The 20,368-nt window shown below is 49.3% G+C and overlaps 10 protein-coding genes across 12 annotated transcripts; 5 read left to right on the top strand and 5 right to left on the bottom strand.

Moving 5' to 3' along the window:
* Positions 1-82: 82 nt before the first annotated feature.
* Positions 83-1,064, bottom strand: ABB37_00363 (hypothetical protein; the record flags this gene model as incomplete). The annotated part of the gene is made up of 1 exon (XM_015796531.1): positions 83-1,064. The coding sequence occupies exon 1, from the start codon at positions 1,049-1,051 to the stop codon at positions 83-85; it is 969 nt and encodes a 322-aa protein (XP_015664539.1). The 5' UTR covers positions 1,052-1,064.
* Positions 1,065-1,561: 497 nt separating this feature from the next.
* On the bottom strand, positions 1,562-3,314 carry ABB37_00362 (putative DNA polymerase epsilon subunit b; the record flags this gene model as incomplete). Its single annotated transcript, XM_015796530.1, has 1 exon — positions 1,562-3,314. The coding sequence occupies exon 1, from the start codon at positions 3,206-3,208 to the stop codon at positions 1,562-1,564; it is 1,647 nt and encodes a 548-aa protein (XP_015664538.1). The 5' UTR covers positions 3,209-3,314.
* Positions 3,315-3,692: 378 nt separating this feature from the next.
* On the bottom strand, positions 3,693-4,405 carry ABB37_00361 (putative mitochondrial hypothetical protein; the record flags this gene model as incomplete). The annotated part of the gene is made up of 1 exon (XM_015796529.1): positions 3,693-4,405. Exon 1 carries the CDS (start codon positions 4,323-4,325, stop codon positions 3,693-3,695), a length of 633 nt encoding a protein of 210 aa, XP_015664537.1. The 5' UTR covers positions 4,326-4,405.
* Positions 4,406-4,894: 489 nt separating this feature from the next.
* Positions 4,895-5,691, bottom strand: ABB37_00360 (hypothetical protein; the record flags this gene model as incomplete). Its single annotated transcript, XM_015796528.1, has 1 exon — positions 4,895-5,691. The coding sequence occupies exon 1, from the start codon at positions 5,639-5,641 to the stop codon at positions 4,895-4,897; it is 747 nt and encodes a 248-aa protein (XP_015664536.1). The 5' UTR covers positions 5,642-5,691.
* A 696-nt stretch (positions 5,692-6,387) lies between these two features.
* Positions 6,388-6,884, bottom strand: ABB37_00359 (putative mitochondrial hypothetical protein; the record flags this gene model as incomplete). Its single annotated transcript, XM_015796527.1, has 1 exon — positions 6,388-6,884. The coding sequence occupies exon 1, from the start codon at positions 6,808-6,810 to the stop codon at positions 6,388-6,390; it is 423 nt and encodes a 140-aa protein (XP_015664535.1). The 5' UTR covers positions 6,811-6,884.
* A 1,492-nt stretch (positions 6,885-8,376) lies between these two features.
* ABB37_00358 (unspecified product) lies at positions 8,377-9,880 on the top strand (the record flags this gene model as incomplete). 2 transcript variants are annotated; one of them, XM_015796526.1, is made up of 1 exon in its annotated part: positions 8,377-9,880. In XM_015796526.1, exon 1 carries the CDS (start codon positions 8,426-8,428, stop codon positions 9,878-9,880), a length of 1,455 nt encoding a protein of 484 aa, XP_015664534.1. In that variant the 5' UTR covers positions 8,377-8,425. The 2 variants fall into 2 exon arrangements, with proteins under 2 accessions (XP_015664534.1, XP_015664533.1); XM_015796525.1 differs by having other exon boundaries at positions 8,383-9,880.
* A 364-nt stretch (positions 9,881-10,244) lies between these two features.
* On the top strand, positions 10,245-10,587 carry ABB37_00357 (dynein-associated roadblock protein-like protein; the record flags this gene model as incomplete). 2 transcript variants are annotated; one of them, XM_015796524.1, is made up of 1 exon in its annotated part: positions 10,245-10,587. In XM_015796524.1, exon 1 carries the CDS (start codon positions 10,294-10,296, stop codon positions 10,585-10,587), a length of 294 nt encoding a protein of 97 aa, XP_015664532.1. In that variant the 5' UTR covers positions 10,245-10,293. The 2 variants fall into 2 exon arrangements, with proteins under 2 accessions (XP_015664532.1, XP_015664531.1); XM_015796523.1 differs by having other exon boundaries at positions 10,250-10,587.
* Positions 10,588-11,190: 603 nt separating this feature from the next.
* ABB37_00356 (putative ubiquitin hydrolase) lies at positions 11,191-14,688 on the top strand (the record flags this gene model as incomplete). The annotated part of the gene is made up of 1 exon (XM_015796522.1): positions 11,191-14,688. One exon carries the CDS (start codon positions 11,191-11,193, stop codon positions 14,686-14,688), a length of 3,498 nt encoding a protein of 1,165 aa, XP_015664530.1.
* A 664-nt stretch (positions 14,689-15,352) lies between these two features.
* On the top strand, positions 15,353-16,674 carry ABB37_00355 (putative Casein kinase II; the record flags this gene model as incomplete). The annotated part of the gene is made up of 1 exon (XM_015796521.1): positions 15,353-16,674. Exon 1 carries the CDS (start codon positions 15,568-15,570, stop codon positions 16,672-16,674), a length of 1,107 nt encoding a protein of 368 aa, XP_015664529.1. The 5' UTR covers positions 15,353-15,567.
* Positions 16,675-18,770: 2,096 nt separating this feature from the next.
* On the top strand, positions 18,771-20,090 carry ABB37_00354 (putative mitochondrial cyclophilin 14, putative (CYP14); the record flags this gene model as incomplete). Its single annotated transcript, XM_015796520.1, has 1 exon — positions 18,771-20,090. The coding sequence occupies one exon, from the start codon at positions 18,771-18,773 to the stop codon at positions 20,088-20,090; it is 1,320 nt and encodes a 439-aa protein (XP_015664528.1).
* Positions 20,091-20,368: the final 278 nt, after the last annotated feature.

Below are 20,368 nucleotides of genomic sequence, written 5' to 3'. Positions count from 1 at the left end.
CCGCTTCTGCTGTCAACACACGAAAGAGGGACAATAAAATGAAGAGTCAGCAGCCTCACATGGCGCGACAGCTAAAGCAGCGCTACTCAGTGGTGTTCTCCGGGGTCTTTTTAGGGATGTCTTGAGGCGCTGTTGGAGCCACCAAGTCATCCCACACAGCGCTCTCGAGAATGTACCCACTGAAGTGACGATCGGTGTACTTGTTCAGCGCACCGTTCGTGTAGCGCTGCTGCACGCCGATGTACTGGTTGATGTAGTAGTAGAGGAGGTCGTCCACCTCCCCGCGATAATACGCGTTGTTGCTGACCTCGTCATCATCACTAGCGTCATTTTTCTTCTTCTGGGTGTCAACGGCGCCGGTGACTTTCCCCGACGACGCGACGGCACTCGCACTTGCGCTTGGCTCGACAGACGCCTTCAATGCCTTGACTTTGTTAACCTGTGTAATGTACTCTCGCAGAAAATAGTAGATCGCTTCCACCGTGGCCAAGTACGTGGGGTCGTTGTTCTGAAACCGCCAGAATAGCGACGTCTGCGACTTGATGCGTACGTGCTTAAACTTACTAACCCGTTCATCACGCGCGATCGCCTTGCTTTGCTGCCACGTGCTGTCAATGAAAACGACGTTCCTGTATCGCTCCAGGTGCTCCACCTCGTGCAGCCCCACGCTCTGCTCGCTCGGGTACAGCACCAGCGTCGTCTCTGGCTCCAGCTGCTCCGGCACAGAAGGGTACTCAACGATGTGCATGTCAGGCGAGATAGTCGACGCGGCTAGACTGGTGCTCTTGCCACGCAGTTCATTGGGGTGCAGCACCACATACACATTGAGCGGCAGCACCAGCGGCGGCGGGTGCGACTCGGGATGAGTGACCGTGAGGCAGTCGTAGCAGTAGAAGAGTCGGCGTTTGTGGCACTTGGGGCACTCGCGGCGCTCGTGCTGCTCGCGCAGGCGGTAGAGTGGAACAGAAAAGTGCAGACTCTGAATGAACGCGTGAACTTTCTCTGCGCGCTCCTCGTTCGAATCGGCGTAGCCGCAACGTGGCCGCTTCATCGCACTAGGCACTATTATTTTTTGTGAGAGTGAAGAAAAAGATGCACAGAGGGAGAGGAGCGGTATAAGGAGAAACAGAAGAAGAAAAAAAGACAAGCGCATTATAATACTTGGAGGAATACTTGTTGAGGTACGATTTCCTTTCTTGATTCGAAAGTACTGCTTTCACTGACGATATCGCACTTCGGTCAAATCGCTCACCGTTTCCATAAGGTTTTGCCGGCGTCCCCTTCCCACGCAGTATGCAAACACAGCAATGCTCCTCAATTGCCTTCGGGTAGAAAAGTTGCCCGTTCTAGCTCCTCCTTGCGATGGGTATTATTGCCAGCACGTGTCCTTTCTGTCAATAACCCAGCATTCAAAATGTCCGAAACACCTTTTTTTAGGTAATATGTCTATGCTCTATAGATGAGATGCCTTCTATGAAGAAGCAAAATGTTTCTTAAAAACAATAAACAGCGGCTTAGATAGTGACTCAGACCTATAACAACGCCAAAAACTGGCATCCTTTTACTCAAGCGTACTCAAGCTACATTGTCCGTCTGCTGGTGTGTACCACAGAAATGTTCCATTCACCGCGAACGATCCAGGGTTCAGAACATGGACACCCTTGTAGTGGCATTCCCACTGCTCTGTCGAGTCGCAGAGAAGCATCGTGTGGGGCAGCACAGGAATGCGGAGAGCGTCATCCATCTTCCATAGCACCGCTTCGTCAATGTTGGGGGAGAGGTGGGCCTCATCCAGAATCGTCTTGGTGACCCGCTCAAAAGACGCGGCTGACGCTGTCGCGGCACCCCCGTTCACAGCACCCTCAGTGCTTTCTTTGGGACGGTAGCGCTCCCATTCGTAGCGTGACTCGCCTTGCTGGAAATCGCGCAGAAAATCGCGACGCGCGATGATCATCTCGTGCGTGTGAAAACGCAAGCGACATGGATTGGGGGCCAAGGTAAGCCGCTTTATGCGGCTCTCCAGCCCTTTGGCAAAGTGTGCCGCTATGGGAGTCTGCGGTTGAAAACCTTGTAACACGGTCATATCGTTTGGCCCTGGAATCAGAACGAATTGGCTTTGTTGTGCCGCGGTTGGCGCGTTGAGCGTCACACACCGTCCAAGGCCATCCAGCAGCGTCTGCAGGCGATCGGAGCTGTCAAAGATGTCCGGCAAGTGAGAAGCATCACTGAAATGCAGGGGGATGGATGAGAAATCACCAGTAAAGACGAAGGTGACATCACGCAGCTCCGCCTCGCTAAGTCCCTGCATCCTTTCGAAGAAGCGAGCGAGCCGGCTCATGGTGCTCGTTTTGTCAAGGTGCACGTGCGCCATCACGATGATGACGTTCTGAACACTTCTCTTCTCCTCTGTGAGTGCACCAATGAGATCCGAAGGCGCGAGCCCGAACAAGTCAGTGCTTGTTCCGACATCTCTAAGGGTCACCTCACGGCGCTCGGCTGGAGGCAAATCGATGCGCAACACCTGCAGAGCTCCGTTCACCCAGAACCCTGTCACTACAACCATGCACCCAGTTCCGACGAAGCAGTGATTTGTCACACGAGAGTTGTCCGTGAATTTAAGCTTGATCTCACCCCTCAAGTCTTCTAGGTAGACAACTCCATCCCGCTGAAGAATCAAGCCGAGAACGGCTATTTGGACGCTTGGGTCGAGACCTTCCATGGCAGAGGTGAGAAGCAGCGGCAATAGGTCATCATTGGACAGGCGCTGCTCGATCGCTTTTTGGAACAGCCCACAACGAAAGCACCGCCGGCGCGCCAGCAGGTAACGCTGATTTAGACACTGGAGGCGGTTGTACGCTACCGGTGAAGCACTTGAAATAAGCTCCCCACTGATGTCATCAACATAAACCTTCGGGACGCGGTTGAGCTCAACGACCTGCGTAAAACTTGAGGAGCCAACTTCAAAGCTTCCATGTAGTTTGTTCTCCTGGGTATTGATGGCAGCCTCGATTTTGGTCTTGTCGATTAATCGAACGCTTCCGTACTGCTTCTGGACGAGAGAGAAAATGTCCCTCAACAGATCTCGACGATACTCATCACTTGTATTGTACTTTCTGAGAAACTCCGCGAGGCGCTTAATTGCAGAAGGGTGTAAATCATACTTGCTTGCCTTCGCAAGCATTTGAATCTCACGCTCGACGTCGCTCATTGTCAGTGGACTCAAACAACGACGTCAATACTGTCTGTTTTCAAGTGCACTGTCAACGAACGAAAAAAGCTTCTGTGAGCGATTATTCCATCATTTCTTGTTAACTAGAAGAGAGAATGCACAAGAAAACACTGCAGAGGGGGAGGTTGTGTGAGAACCAAAACGGAAGCTTCAATACATTGTCATCGCTGGTTCTAACAAAAGGAAACAGGGACATCAACCAGATCAGACACTTGAATTGTTTTTTGCGCCAAAACATAACACGTTGGTGTCGTCTCATTTTCATATACTGAAAACCACAACGAACAGCAAACAAAGCAAGGCAAAACATGCGAACGAAATTAACCACTACGGCACATTGGTGTGTTGATAAGTAGTTTTTTTTTTAACTTTTCTTTATTGGTTCTTTTTTGATGCTGTTAATGTTGGCATCTGTGAAAGTCGAGCAGCAAACTTTGGTTACTTCTGCTTCATCCAATTGACGTTACTGGTTGGTACGCTTCAATAGTCGCTGCAACGTTTCAACTTCACCCACTAAGGTAGCGTTGTCCTTCCGAATCTGTGCAATCTCTTGACGCACACTCATTAGTTCCTTCACAAGGTCCTGGTTACGTTCATGAAGAGCATCGGCTCTGCCTCGTTCGCGTGCTAGCTCAAGTTCGTAGTTCACAATTCCGGATTTTAACTCTTCACTGGAGGTAACGTACTCGTTCAGCTTCGACAAGTTACTCTTGCGGCCCGTCTCCCTGGAAAGGTACTGCCGGATGGCCTCTTGCAGCTCCCCAGCACGCTCCTCATTTGCGTTTGCGCGTTGAGACTCTTCGTGCAAATTGCGGAGGAGAACATTGTTTAGCAAATACGTGCCCTTTGCGTCTTGCTGAATACTAAAGCAGTAAGCACCCACAACAAAAGTTAAGCACCAAGCAGCAATTACGCTGCCTTTCGCCGCAGGGGCAAGCCACCAGGCACGAAACCTGTTAATTGGCGAGGAAACATCGCGCCACGGTGTTGAATCGCCGGGAGCCTGGCGATGCGTGCCTTCATGAAATGTTGCTTGGGAGTAACGATGGAGCTCCGGCTGGATGCCTTGGCACAGGCGAGCGCTCTTCCTGAGCATCAGAAAACTATGAAATATGCTTTTTTACCTGTTCTGCTATTTTCTTTTCTTTTTACAAATTACGATAGTGGAGAGACCCTTTTTTAAAGATTAATAAAGAAAGAAGTTCTCAGCAGTAGAGGGAAGAATAGAAAAAGAAGGAAATGGAAACCATGAGGCTTGAAAGGATGCATAATAACACGAGAAACAAAGAAGAATTGGGTGTAACACCAATACGAAAAAAAAAAGGAATGTTGCATCACGCGAAACGCAAAAGAGAATAGTAGGTATATACAATTCTCTCACTTTTTCAACTTCGCGCTGCAAATAGATACCCTCAAATCCATATAATTGCGAAGGTACAATCAGCTTTGAAGAAGCATTTTATCTCTTTCCGATTTCAATTGATTTCGCCGCCACTTGCACGATTTGGTTCCTCAGCACAGAAAAGAGGGTCAATTGTAGGAAAGTCACAACGCAGGAAAGCACAACCATAAAAGTGGAATAAAGAAAAGTAAAGAGGAAGAAGCATGCTCCGTATCGACTGCTTTGACAAATAAAAAAAAATCGAAAAATCAAAAGCTACTCGTTCATTTTTTCGTTTCTTTCGTTGCCTTTATAATACCATTGAGAAAAGCCAAAACTCCACCATTCGCCTCCGTTTCAGGGACTCCGAACGAAGAGCAGAGCTGCTTGTACGTTGGAGGGTCCTGGAGCGCAGCCTGCAGCATCGCGGCCGCTTGAGAAACCTGCGGATTTTTTACTTGCGGGAGAAGATTGCTTGATGAATCAACTCCTTGGGGGAGGTGTGGTCCCAACTTTGCCCGATACAAAGCCGGCTCGCTGTTCAGTTCCTCTGTAACAATAGAGGAGGACAAAACGTCAGTTAAGGCAATATCCTTTTTGCTTTTCGATACGCTAGCCAGAATCTTTTTGAAGTCTTCTAAAGCGATCGTCGGTTTATTCGTTACAGGAGGACGCTCGGCCAACATTTGTTCCAGACTCATCAGATAAGCGCTGTCTTTTTCTTCTGATTTTTCCTGAAGCCAGTAGAAATGCAACTTTTTCTCACCGCCTTCGTTGACTTCAAACAATAAAACACGCCCCGTTTTGCACTGCTCCACAAATTTCACGTTCGTTTTGCCACGAGGAAGCCGAAGAGCAGGTGCGAGTTCGGTGTTGGAACCCCAAACAAGCTCGACTGCATTTGGGCCAGCAGAGAAGAATGAAACGTAGCCCTTACGCTTGTCTGCCGTGAGAATACCGTTCGCGTACTTCATTCTTCCCGCGCGGAACTGAAGATCCGGCTGTTTCGCAAAGGTTGGTGGTGGGATCATTTTTTGCACCTTTTGCTCGCAATAGAATGATGATAAAAAGACGTACAACTTTTGGTGAGTCGTTTAGAAAAAAGAGATCAAGGAGCAGAGAAAGAAAAAAGGAAAGCAAACATTGTCTTTTTCGTCACATCTATTTTGAACAGAATTAACAGAAGCTAGAGGGGTAAGTCCGTTTATAGCACTCAAAGAGTTCAATATACGGGGTTCCTTCGGCGAGCAATTTTCCTAAAAAGAGCAAATAGATAGCTGAGCGGGAACACAGGCCTTGGAGAAAGCACAGAGTCGACAACATAGTTTTCGCAAACGCCGCCAGCATCGACAGCAGTACACCAGCGCAACACCACATAGGCAGACATCATCGATCACTGAAATAGGAGCCTACCTTTATTCTCACCTTAAGGAAGAGCACTGAGGTGCGATGCCGATAAAGACACGGAGAAGAAGAGATACAAAAGAGGGAAAAAACAGAGCGCACAGAAGCTACATTATTCACAAAAATAGTCATTCTTCTAACCAAAAACACGATATATTATTCCTTCTCATTTTTTCTAAATGCTTACTAATACCTAGTGCTAATAAGTTGGATTGAAGCAAAACATAGAAAAAAAAAACACAATACATGCTCAACAGCTGACAAAAAAAAAGCAAAAGAATCAGAATCAAATAAACAACAATATGAGTGCGCAAATAAATATTTATCCATCAATTGGCACGATAGCAGTTTTCTGTATATATTGGGCCAGTTTTTAGTACGAAGCCTGTTTAACATAGCCAAGCTTCAGCTCGAACGGCAGCCAGTCTAAAGGTGTGGGGTCGCGGTACGTCACTGGACCCAAAGGTTGTGCAATCTGGACTGTACGTAAGCGTGCCCAGCCCGGCATAGGGGTAAGGCAGCGATCCTTCACATCCTCGTACGAAATGTGCTCCGTCATTACTAGCAAATCGCGGTACTCCTGGTACGTGCCGGCAACCGTGATCATCGCGGAGATCACGAAAACACCTAATCCAATGCTAATGAGGGGGTACACATTGCCGCCGAAGAGAAACCCCCACTTTTCTGCCGATCCGGCGGCAGTAGACACCATGCCATATTCTGTTTTGATGTTTCCTAACTGAAGGCGTGTCGCCTTCGACAACATCGGCGCTAGGGAAAGCCGAGTTCGAAGCATTTCTAGAAAAAAGGGTATCTCTTCTTTATTACCGTTTTGAGTCCGAAAAATGGGAAGAACGAGTGAAAACCGCTAAGAAGAGAGAAGTCGGCGCGAAAAGAAAAGCCAGCGAGGGAGTAAAGTGAGGAAAACATAGTCAGTTGGTTGGCGGTAATAGGTTCAAAAAACCGGGACTACTAAAGGAAGCTTTTAAAAGGTTATACGAGTATCAACAATATTTTAGAACACACATTTTTCCAGCTCTTTCTATCATCGATACAAACCCAATTTTTTGTTTTCCTGTTCTGTCTTTTTAGCTGCACCACATAACCTGACACAGAACTACTCCACTTCTAAGTTAAAGGCTCGCGTTGGCATCGAAAGGGGAAAAAGAACGTGTTTTCTCACAGATACGTAGAAAGAAATTCTTTTTGATGGGGAAGTAGGTTTAACCAGAAAACTCTGCACTATCTTCCCGACGAACGTCTTTTTCCAGCAGGCTCTAAATCGCCAAAACGCCTATTCCTAAACCGCAAGTTGTTGTTCAAAAAAACCCTGATGCTGGCATTCGAACAGTGAGCAGTACGCAAACGGCTACTAGCCCATATCACTTACCGTTGAACAGATTAAAAACAAGCACACTTTGAAAGGATTTCAAACGAGCAAAGAGTTTCGTTAACTCGCAACACTGTACTTTTGCCACAACACGCTGGTTCAGTGAGTTTTTGAGTGCACCAATTTCCACTGGGCAACTGTGAAAGCTCTGCGATCATCCCCCCCCCCCTCCGCAAATCAACAGCTAATGGATTACTGCGGCTGTTCACCCCCTCTGTTGATCCAATCGTTAGACCGATTGACCAGCAGTAGACCTCTTTTCCTCAGTGGAAGCCCGTTCTAACTTCCCTCGACTAAGTCCTTCACGCCAGCACCTCTTCTCTCCTCGTCACTTTCCCGCTCTACTCTCTTCCTGGAAGCCAAACAACTCCAGATTACCGCCTCGGTTTGGTTCTCTCCCTCTTCTTCTTGTTTCCTGTGTGGGCCATACTGGGTTTTACCGCGTCTCGTGAAGTGCAGAGCCGTGGATACTGTTTGCTGCAATGGAAACCTGTTGAACTCAGGTAAAGCCCGTAGCAACTGAAGCAACGGAGAGTCGACGTCGAAGCAACTATCGCCGTAGCATTCTTGCGGCACACGGACGTAGGCCCAACGGCGGGCCAACTATTACAGGAAGCTAGTTGCCTTGCGATAAATGTTCACAGTGCTGTCTAGAAAACTTAGGGAGGAACCGAAACCCGTAAAAGACAGGGAAGAGGCACCGAGAGCTTTGGCGTTTGTTCGTTGTTCGCACTCCAGAGACGTTTACTTTCTGTAAGCTGACGATGCCATAAGAAACCTTCTACACTACGAAGACCAAGTTAAGAGCTTGAAGAAAGCCTGGCCTCTCTCGTGTGTTGTTAAGATGTCGCACAACATTTTCTCTTTTATACAACAGGGAATGAGGCTCCGAAGGTGTTATTTCAAGCCTTCGATTAGTTACTGTTCTTCTCTCTTTCCTTTTGCGTTTCTACTCATCCACTTGTTACGACAGAGATAGCTCACTTTCACGTAACTCTATACGCCACTACGGCGGCATAAAATGCAGTTTAAGACTCTTCTTTTGGTGACTTGTTGTTTTTTTGTTTCTTTTGTCACTGGCGTCACTTCTCTGAACATTGCTGTTGTTTCCTCCGGTACTCCCGCACAATTGTTTAACATACACCACATAATCCAGGCAGCGGATCAGAGGAATCATAATGTCGTTGTCCTCGTGAATTCTGAACTTGCGAGTTCCTGTGAAGACTTACTCGGTCGCAGTGTTTGTTTGGCGCTTTTTTGTCCACACCCCGATTGTCAAAAGACCCAGTTTCTCTTTTCAAAAGCGGCTCAGTTGGCGCTTCGAAAAGATCGATTTTCACCAAACGTTGTGCTTGCCGCTGCGTTTGTCACAGAGTCTTTTCTTTTGAGCAGACATTATAGTGTTCCTTTGGTAATGCTTGCTGACACCGGGGCAAAGCGTGATGTTGACGGTTCTTCCGCTTTTGTTAGTCCTAAAAGTGGCGCGAAGCAGAACGGTTCATTTATTGACTCTGTGCTTGAATCGGTTCGTGGATTTTACGAAGACGCTAAGATCTCCGTTGGGTTGAGCTCGGATGCTGACGTATACGCGACGCATCACATTATAACACAGGGAATTCCTGGGCTTGATTTGGTTGAGAGTATCTGCCCCAACGTTCACCCTGTCGGATTCCTGCGCGCTGATTCATCAAGTTCCGCTGCTGACCTTGTGACGTTTTTACCTAATTGGTCACCAACCTGCTCCAGCAGGTTCATCTATGCGAGTATAAGCGCCGAAGATAGTCGAGCAACCTCTGAAATCAAAATCTTGATGGAAAGAGTGGCTGACGTGACCGACTCCTGTGTGTTGTGGTATAGCTCGCAGAAATTTGCGTCTCAATTGCACGCAAATGATGTTTCTGAGAATAGCAGCCTCACATTGACAGACAATGTTCTTGCATCACCATCGTTTGTACTGAATCAATATAAACCTTTTGTCGTGATATCTGATTCGATTGATGGGGTTTTGCGAGACGCTGTTTTCATAGAGTCCCCTACAATTTACATTGGCACAGATCAAGCTGAGTGCCAGCAGGTTGAGAATGCAGGCGTTGGTCACTGTACGACTCGTTCGTCTCTTACACAAGTCGTTTCCGCGACTGTGGCTCTGCAGAACAGCACGGTGGAAAGTGAAAATATACGTAGGGCGCGGCGAATGGGTTTTCTGATGGGCGGGGCGCGGAAAGCACTGGATGTGATAGAACTCGCCGCGCAACTAGGGGCTGAAAACACGGATTTTTTCTGCGAGTCAGCTATTTTTGTATCTTCTTATGGCTACAACGGAAGTGTCGTTCTGGTGTCCAGTTTTGTTCTCGGCCTTTGTGCTTACGCTTTTTCTTCGGTTTTGCGGTTTTTTTGTTTGCAAACGGAAAGCAAAAGCGCAACACTCTTAGCTTTTTTTTTCGTTCTCTTTTGTCCTACATCTTTTGTTTCATAAACCTGTGCTTGTTACTGTTGACCTCATCGGGATTTACCGGTTTCTGATGCTCAATTTTGTTGAAGATGAAAAGATCTCAAAGTACCAACTTATTATTATCGTGGTTGTTAAAGAGTACATGCATCTGTTACTCTTCCTCATTTAAACACACAAAAAATGTCAGTGACACTCGTAATGCGTTCTCCCAGTTTCGCACAGAAGAAATATGCTGCGCGAAAATCCGTGCTTCGCGCCTTTTTGAGTGTTTGCGCTGTTGTTCTTTTCGCCTGTAAAAAGGAATATGGAGTACGTCTTTCTTTCTGATACGCCTCCCTTTTCTTTCCTTCTTCCTCTCCTGCTCTCTTTTCACCATTTTTTCTTTACAGATCAGTTACATTAGAGAACAAAGCTACTTTTTTTAAACAGATCTTACGATGTCCGAAATCGAGGAGACTTTTCAGCGCATTAGCCAGCGCCCAAATGTTACGGGAATCATTGTCGTCGACAACGAAGGCACGCCTATCCGAAGCACGATTGAAGACACTGCTGTGCAGAACCAGTACGCTCATCTTATCACTTCCCTAGCTGCCAAAGCTCGTCATTGCGTCCGTGACTTAGATCCCACCAATGATCTTTCTTTCCTGCGCATTCGCTCGAAGAAAAATGAGATTATGGTCGCCCCCGACAAGGACTTCATTCTCATTGTCATCCAAAACATCGCCGAATGATTCTCTTAGGCAAACAAAGAGTGTTTTCATCTCGTCGGCTGGTGCAATTGTACACCATCTTATTTATTCCTTTTTTGGTTTAGGAATGTAAATAGATAAGCGTGTGGTTGATGTACGTCAAATAAGTTCAAAAAGAAAACATTTAAGGAAACCTGCAGAATGCTGAGTATCTTTCCAGAAAGGCTACTGACGCCTACCTGATGTTTCCTAAGAATGGGGCTGAGCTGCTGAAGCGTTGCTTCACTCAAGCGTCTTTACGCCGATAGATTTCTTTTGCTAGGTTTTGCTGTTGTTGTGCGGCAGAACACATTTTATGTTCGAACTCTCTTTATATGTGTGATTTTTCAGCGTCTGAGTTTCAACGCCTTCCTCTCTTTTTTCTTTTCTTTGCTTCTATGCGACTGACATTAAAGCTGAAAGGGTAATACGAACTGTTTTCGCATGCGTTTTTGTCTCGAGGTCTGCTGGTGATCGCACTCACGTACATATTCAACAATCCCTGCTGTTGCTGTTTCTTTTTTTCCCCTACATATAGAAACTTTGACCGCCTCTTTTTTCTCCTGGGCTGCGTTCGCTTATTCATATCATATCTTCTCATCCACAATGCTTTCTGTTTTAGAAGTCGCGAAGCACGTTTTCTGGAACGACAGTGCCTTTAACCGAAAGCTTTTGCCCTCGGAAGCGTCGCTGGAAAAATGCACGTGCACACTCCTTGATCTCAGCACGATGTCGGGTAAGGAGCGCATTTCTGCGTTCCGACAGTGCGGAATTGATCCGTCGCTCTTTCCACTCTTCTTACGAGCGCTTCAACATCTCACCGCGCTTCATGGCAACGGGAAGATCGATGACAGTTACGTCATTCACCGTCACCTCACGGCCCACCAATTTAGCCCTTTCACGAGCAACGGTCCGCTTTTGGGCTACGCAAATGTGAACAGTTTGCCCTATCGTGAACCCTGCTCGAGCGATGGAAAAGCACTGAAAAAGGAAAGTGTGACGGAAGCGCGCAAAGAAGCGCCAAGGCAATCTCGCTACAATGGGTTGTTGAACCAGGGAGCAACATGTTACTTGAATTCACTACTGCAGGCATTATTCCACATTTCGGCGTTTCGCTCAACCATTTATCACATGCCGACAAGGGAAGAGGCGGAGGGAAAGGGTAATGGCGACGCTTCGGGTACCAAGAGCATTCCCTACGCGCTGCAGCGGCTCTTTTGTCACCTGCAAATGTCAACTAAGGCAGTAGGTACGCGCGAACTGACTGAGTCGTTCGGTTGGGGATCGGCCGACAGTTTCATTCAACACGACGTTCACGAGCTCACCCGTGTGCTGCTAGACAACCTGGAAGAGAAACTCACGGCGCTGCGGGCGGAAATGGGACACTCAAACCCGAAGGACAACGCCATTCATCAGCTCTTTACAGGATCATTGGAAAGCTACGTCAAAGTCGAGGATGCCAACTACTTCGGCTCGCGCGAAGAGCCGTTCTATGATTTACAGCTCGTGGTCAAGAACAAGCAAAACATCTACTCCAGCTTCGACGCCTTTTTCCAAGTAGAAGTCTTAGACGGCAAAAACAAATACTGCTTAGAAAGCAACGGGAAAAAGGAATACCACCGCGCTGAGAAAGGTGTCCGCTTCAAAACAATTCCTCCTATTCTGCTGCTTCACCTTGCTCGGTTCGACTATGACATTCAGCGGGGCGAAACGAAAATTTTTACGAGGTGGGAGTACTACAACACACTTGATCTGTCGTACTACATGCCGGAGGCGCCGCGGGAAGACACACAATACACCCTGTGCAGCGTACTCGTGCACTCTGGGTCTAACACCGGGTTTGGACATTATTTTTGTTTTCTGATGTGCTCGGGGTCGTGGTACAAGTTCAACGATGAAACGGTTGCGCCAGCCAAGTTGAAAGAAGTCTTCGGGGACAACTTTGGTGGCTTCCGACTCAATTACTGGGGTTCGGAAATTCCGAATACCGCAAACGCGTACATGCTGGTGTACATTCGCACATCCCAGCTGACATCCATACTCCGCCCCATCAGCGCGTCAGACGTCCCGCAGCATGTCGTCGAGCAACTGGAGAGAGAACGCATCGAACAGGAGCGACGCGTGAAGGAGCAGGCGGAGGACTACCTTTACGGACGCGTTCATTTTATTCAGCCTCACGAGATAGTGGAGCAAGAAGAGTACCTTACCTCCCGCCGCCCGGTCGAGCAGAAATTTTCGTCGCAGAAGACGCTACGCCTGCTGCTGGAAGCCGAAGCGCTGCCCAAGTTTCAAGCGTTCGTCGCTCGACAATTTGGCATTGCCCCGAGGCAGCAGCTGCTATGGTTTGCCTCTCTCCGCGGCGACGCACCAAAACTCCGTCTCTTTAAGCAGGTCAAGGACGGTATGAGGGTCATGGAGCTTTTACAAAAAGACAAAGAGTGCTGTGTGCTGATAACTACGCCGCGTTCTGCACCCATGATTGAGCTGGACGCCGAGTGCGCGCATCGCGAGTATGAAGTGTTCCACCACAAACTGTACGATCCACTGCAACTGAAGCTGATGTTCATCGGCTGCACTGTGCTGCATCGCGACCCCCACGGCGACACAAAACCGGCAGTAGAGGCGATGGAGGCGCGCGTGCGAGAGATGATCGCAGAGCTTCCCGACGATACCCGTCTGCTATATGGCCATCATCTGACGAAACAGCCAGCGAAGAAGCACGGGCTTGCGTCGCCGCACACCAGCACCGTCTCGCTTGACGCGTACAAGTCCCACCAAGACCTCGCATCCAAGGACGAGGAAAAGGCGAATACCCCCGTCGTACGAGGGAAGCCGCAGGAAAAGCTTGTGGTTGTGCGGGAGACAGAGGAGCACAGCTTTCTGCCCTGTAACACTCTTAGCTCTGGCGACATTCTTATCTGGAAGCTCGACACCCCGAACGAGGACCCGGCCAATGTCTTCTACCCCGACATTCAGAGCTTCCAACACTTCCTGCATCGACGTATTCCCGTCGAAATCAAACTCAATCGCTATCCCGACTATCCTTCCCTCATCGACACCGAGTTGGGGGAGGACATGACGTATGAGCAGCTGCAACGATACGTGGCTCGCCTCATCGGCGATTTGGAGCACTTTGACCGCATCCGATTCACACGCCACAATCCCGAGACGGAGCTGCCGTACTTCATGAAGGGAAAGAAGCATGACCGTCCCACCTTGGCGCGGCTGCTGATGCCGGCTAGCTCCCGCGTTCCCGTGCTGTCCAAGTACCTCTACTACGAGTACTGTAAGTACACGGTCACCGAGATCGAGAACGCCCACTCGTTGCAGTTCAAACTGTACGGCGACAACGTGAAGGCGATGTCGGCACACTGGATTCTCCTGCCGCGCGAGCTGCCCATCACCGCAAACGTGCTCTTTTCCGCCTGTGTTCGCGAAATCCAAAAGGATTACACCGGAGATAACTTCAAGCCGATGACCACTTTACTGGAGGAGGATTCTGAGAGCGCAAAGTGCGACTCCACGCTCGCCTTCATGAAGAGCCTCATGACAATGGACGTCAACAAGGCGCACGAGGTGCTCCGACTGGCGGATGTGTGGCGCGGGCGTGTGTACAACGTGCTGGACAAAGACCACACCCTCGTTTTTGAGCACCAGACGTTTGAGGAGAGCGCCGAGTACCGCATTGAGCGCATTCCGCAGCCCATCCCAAACGTTCCGCTGCAGTACCAAGCGGTGTTTCCAGTGCATCATTTCACAAGGGTGCACCAGCGTCGCGACCTCGTCGAGACTCACAGCGAACCTTTCAGCATGTACGTCAACTTCAACGAACCATCCAGTCAACTCCTGCGACGGATCGCCGCGAAGCTCGAGATGAGTTTCGCAGCCTTGCAGGATTGGAAGGTGTGCGTGGTGAAGGAGAACCGCGTCGAGGTGATCCCGCCAGATTCGCCGATGGGAAAGCACATACACAGCTTTTGCGCGATGGAGTACTTCGAGCCAAACCAGCCAGAGCCGTCTAAAGGTGCCTTCATCGGGCTAGAGCACGCTCCTCTATCGAAGCGCACTGGCAAGCGGGAGGACAAGGTTTTAATCTTGAATTGACACAAAAGAGGAAACTCGACTTTTGTTTCTGCGGAAGAGCAGAGGGTGAATGAAGCGATACTCTTCTTGTGGAAGTGTCCTTTATACTGACTACAGGCTTGAAGCCTTCGTTGACGTACGAGCCGTTTTCTCTTGAAGAAGAGCCTTTTCTTTCTGCCCTCAGTTTGGTCTGGCGTGATTCAAGTGTTTTTTTTTCCTAGTTTTTTATGTTTTTTGCGTTGCACGAGTGCTTTTCTTAAAAAAAAAAGAACTTTTTAAATCTCCCAACTATTCTTTTCATGGCGTGTTGCCTTTGCTCTTATGGTTATCGTGTTGTGCTGATGTTGTTGTTTCTGCGAGGCGCGAAGAAAAAAACAGTCGAGAAGAAGAGCTGCGGTTTCCTTTTACCGTCGTGCAACAGGCTTTAGACACCTGTCCGTGAGTCGTTTGGCCTTACGGTTCCTTCTCTTTTCGTGCGTTAATATGTGTGGTTGGCGACTTTCATGCTTGATGTGCGTGTGGCGCTCCTACTTGCCGAGAAGGTGACACTGTCCTTCGTTTTCGGTTTCCTTCTTTTCTTTTCTGTTCATCTCTTCGATTCTCCTCTGCAACCTGTAACGTATTATTATTGACGCACTTCCCGGCACTCCTTCTCAACCACTACCACAATACTATCTTTGCTGAAGAATTTTGATGGTTCTTCGCGCAGACTCCATGCAGATACATTGCGGGATAGCTAAAACTCTTGTTTGTCTGTCTACTTTTTTTTCCTGCCTCCAGTCGTTTCACCGTTGTTCATCGCCTCTTTGCAACAATAATAATAGAAAAAAGACAGTGAGGCTAAGAGGAGAGCGCATTGGTCTTTTAAGAACCTCGTTCTTTATTCACACTTAGCTTGCCATGTCATCCAATTCTTCACCTAGCTCGCCGTCAACGGCCAACGGCGAGCACCGCTACGCACGCGTTAACGTCAATAAGCCGTCGTCCTACTGGGACTACGACTCTCTCCGCGTCCAGTGGAGTAGCCCGGACCGCTACGAAGTGGAACAGAAGATTGGTCGCGGTAAATACAGTGATGTGTTTCTCGGCGTCGACACCAAGGAGGGAGGGCAGGTGGTCGTGAAGGTGCTGAGACCGGTCAAAAAGAAGAAAATTCTGCGCGAACTGATGGTACTGCAGACGTTGAAAGGGGGACCGAACATAGTAGAAGTCCTTGACGTGGTGCGGGACCCCAGCAGCAAAACACCGTCTTTCATCTTCGAGTACGTGAAGTCGTGCGACTTCCGGACTGTGTTTCCCACCTTCACTGACCTCGAGGTGCGCAGTTACATTTTCCAGGTTCTGATGGCGCTCGAGTACGCCCACTCACGAGGGATTATGCACCGCGACGTGAAGCCGAACAACGTCTGTCTGGATTACAAGACGGGTAAGCTGAAGCTGATTGACTGGGGCTTGGCCGAATTCTACCACCCTGCCACTTCGTACAACGCACGCGTCGCGTCGCGCTACTTCAAAGGTCCTGAACTACTTCTCGAACTGCCTATGTACGAGTATCGTCTCGATCTTTGGTCACTCGGGTGTATACTAGCGGCGATGATCTTCATTCGCGAGCCTTTCTTCCGCGGCAAGGATATCACAGACCAGCTCGTGCGCATCGTCAAGGTCCTCGGCACCGATGACCTTCATGCGTACTTGAAGAAGTACAACCTGTGCCTTCCGCCAGTGCTGGAGGCAACATTAGGACACCACACCAAGAAGCCGTGGACTAGTTTTGTGAACAGTCAGAACGAACACCTCTGCCCACCAGAAGCGCTCGCGTTCTTGGACAAACTTCTCCAGTACGATCATGTGAAGCGAATCCAAGCAGCGGACGCGTTGCTGGATCCTTATTTTGATCCTGTGCGGCCAGCAAATTACGCGGCGGCCTTGATGCGGGATGATACGAATGCGAAGGCATCCACACAGAACGAAGAAAGCGATCAGGAGAACGAAGGCAAGAAGGAATGATAGACCAACAGCGACGAGTGTTGCAGACAACGCGGCGTGCTCATAATCTTAAATGAAATAGTATTTGCTCTGCATTGCATGTGGGCTAACTTTTAGAAACAAGACCGACCAACAAGTGTTTTGAAAGCGAAGCTCTGCATACTGTTTGTTTTACTCTTTTTTCTTTCTTTCGTCCTCAAAGCGCCACTTTTGTACCTCTGCGGCATGCCACTCTCGTCTGTTTTCTCCTAGTTGAACACGAAGATATACGCTTTACTCGTTTTCTTTTTTGAGTTTTTGTTCTTGTCGCAATCGCTTGGAAATTTAGAGTTATGCCTCATAGACATGTTTTCGCTTCCACGATTTGTTGTTGTTGTCTCCGTCATGTGCTGGTGTTCCTTCGCGGAGGTGAGCCGACGTGTGGGTGGTATTGTCCTTGATCGCCTTATTGACGCTCTTCCGCCTTTCTTCCTTTCTTCCTTTCTTCCTTTGTTTGTCTCAGTGACTTTATCAATCCTTGCCGCATTTATCTCAGCCGAAACGTTGGTCACTGTGCGTGGGTGAGAGTTCGGTACAAGGAGCGAGAGAGGAGGAAAGGTGGGAGGGAGGGCGGCGAAGGAAGGAACGTCTACAGCTGAGTATTGAACTATCTGACGCCTACGTGCCGGACCTCGCTTATACCTCAACTACGCGAACAGAGAGAGAGGGAGGGAGGGAGGGAAAGGGGGGAAGGGGAGTGAGAAAGAATGGGTGAGCAAAACGAACAAAAAATGCGTTAACAGGTTTTTTTTGTTTGTTTTGTTACTAACGGCTGTTCCATTATTGCGATCTTTTCTCTCTCTCTCCTTTGCGCAGAGTAACAATGGGCAACCGAAGAGAAAAGGAGGGATAACTTGTCTTTTTATCTTTTACTGCTGAAGTTGTTAACTCTCAAGGCAAGGAAGAACAACTCTGTGGGTCGCGCAGCTTAGAGGCGAAGCGCTGGGAAGTTTTTTTTTGCGTTTTTCCCCACTATAATTTGGCATCTTTGTGTGTGTCTACCTCTCCTTCGCAGCCCCACAACGGCGTGTGTCGGTTTCGCTACGCGGCAGTTTTCGATGAACGAATCAAAAGATAAGTGTTTTTATATATATGCTAAGTTGGTTGTTTTGTAATTGCGTTGCTTGTTATACTCGCCTCCCCACAACGGCAGCGTCCAAAAAGAAGGGGGAGAGAGGAACAGAGAGCGAGAGAGAGGGCGTCAGAGAAGCATCATCAAGTGCGCCAACGACTGTGGCGCATGAGCGTCGATGTGTGCAAGGGTGATGAGAAACGGAAACTGCCATTTGCGAGTGCTCTCTATTGATGTGGCGCACGAACAGGCTAATGCGAGTAACTCCCACAGAAGTGAAAAAGAAGAAAGAAAGCGCATGATGCAGCTTTTTTTTTTGTGGTTCTCAGCAGCAGAAGAGAAAAGCACCGCTGTTGCGTCGAAGTGGCACGAAAGTCATGGCGAAAGGTGGGGTAACTATTTTTTTTTTTCCTCATGCAACACCACCGTGGTCCCGTTGACGTGGATGTGTGCCATTCTCTATGATCTCTCTTCTTCTAATTAATAGAGAGAGAGAGATGCTACGCTTCAGTTCATAAAAGAACCTTGCTGGTCGACAGCTCTCGTTCACGACTCCGCACTCATTTTGTAACGAAATACGCTAAAACAAGTATGCGTTCGCTGCGTACGTTTCACCTCCTTCCGTTCTCCGCATCTATCCCTTCGGTGTCTCTTTATCGTTTCCCACGCGAAATACGGGCACGCACACACGATAACACGTTGGCCTGCCTTTTGCTTTTCCTCCGTTAGTACAAATTTGTAAGGGAGGTGAGAGTCGCACTTGATTAGGTAGATTCTCCCTTCATTTGGGTAGACACGGGCTTTGGCGCTCTGCAGCAGCTTCGTTCCATTTGCGCTTTCAAAATTCTACAGGTTGCATTCCACTGCTGGTCTGGAAGTGTACCCCTTTTTGTAGTTGTTTTGTTGTTTGTTTCACTCTTCTCGTTAGGGCACTAGTAGTAGTCCAGATAGTAAGCTAATGCGTTGCGCACGTTTAGGCGCTGGGGTGCCGGTGAGCGTCGCCGTCATGGTGCGGTGCACGGTGTTTCGCGTTTCCAGGCCCTTTGCTGCCCCGCACGTGCGTGGCTTCTGCACTGTCACAGCCCCACGGTTGTTTGCGGGGCTTCACGCAAGCCCGCTGCACTTAGACTCTAGCAACAGCAACAACGGCAACACTACTAATGCTCCTCGGCACCCAAACAACGCGTCGGCCGGCAGCACAGAGAGCGTCAACGCGATCGGGAAGGGAAGCGAGCAGGACGTACGTCACACCACCGCGGCAGACGACGACGTGACGGTTGTGAATAAAGACTACAGTGAGGAAACGCATCAAAGCACCGACGACGGCTTCCACGAGGACGCCATTATTGTGAGGGACGCCAAGGGCAACTCCCTCACACGCATTCGGCGACTTCCGCTCACCCTCGTCGAGGAGGTTCCGCTGCCGCAGCGCATCCTAACGGACTTGGAGCTGATCATGATGGCGTGGTGTGAAGAGCACGCGCGGCAGTACGCCATCTTCATGAGCTTTGTGCGCATCAGCATCTTTGTGCTACTCTTCATCATTCTGTATGTTTTTTACAAGACGACACTGTCGAGCGAGCGGGTACTCCGTGGTGTGGACAAGATGCCGGCCGACCTGCGCATTGGCAATGTCGTGTACTTCGACGTCACCGAGAACGGCATGGACATTGGTCGCATTGTCATCGGTTTGCTGAACGAGGATTGTCCGTTGTACTGCGAGTACTTCCACCGTCGCTGCACCGGCAACGGTGGCAAGGGCGAGTCCTTCCGTGGCATGTCGCTTGCCGCGATCGTGCCGCGACACTGCCTCATCTTCGGCGACGGACACGAGATGGAGCACGACGTCCCCGGCTTCAACTCGCACTACCTCCCGACCGAGCACCTCAGCGGCGGGGCGTGGCGGGGCGCGCTGTCGGCCATCGCCTACGGCCCAAATCGCGAAAGCCCGAACTTTTCGATCCACATTTCATCCGGCGATTACCGGCCGCAGGTGTTCGCTATCGTGATTGGCGGCTACAACGTGATTGAGCGCATGAACCAGGCCGGCTCGAAGCACGGCAATTCCCCGAAGAAACATTACGTGATTGAGAGCTGTGGTGAGTTGTGCACGCTGGCCAAGTCGCACATCGCACCGATGCCGTGGAAGCTGTACGAGTCCGTGTCGGTCGGTTACGACGAGGAGAAGTTCGGGCCGCGTCTGTCGCCGGATGTACTGCGGCACTCGGACGAGCTCGGCGCGGCCGCGTTTGCGAAGTTGCACAACGCTGCCGAAGCGGCGACCGCGACGCCGGAGAAGAAGAAGAAGAGGTGGGGGATCTTTTAACGTCGTAAAGGAAAGAAACTGAAACGCAGGAGGAGGGCGAGGAGCAAGATGCAGACGAGCGTCACGGCAGATCTGAGAAGCGAAACGCTTTGGAGCCCTCCTTTGCGCCCGTCGCGTTTCCAACGTATTTTTTGCTGTTGCTGTTGTTGTTTGATTTGGTACCTCTTTTTTTTTTTTGGGAGGGCATTTTCTTTTCTTGTTGTCGTTGCTCACATACCTTGATAGTAACCCTTGTTTTTCTCTTTTCAGAAGAAGAAAAAAACAAAGTTGATTAAAAC

Source organism: Leptomonas pyrrhocoris (assembly GCF_001293395.1).
Source record: "Leptomonas pyrrhocoris isolate H10 chromosome Unknown, whole genome shotgun sequence".
Lineage (NCBI taxonomy): Eukaryota > Euglenozoa > Kinetoplastea > Trypanosomatida > Trypanosomatidae > Leptomonas > Leptomonas pyrrhocoris.
Note: the sequence above shows the minus strand (reverse complement) of the source record. Positions and strands in the feature narration are given on the sequence as shown.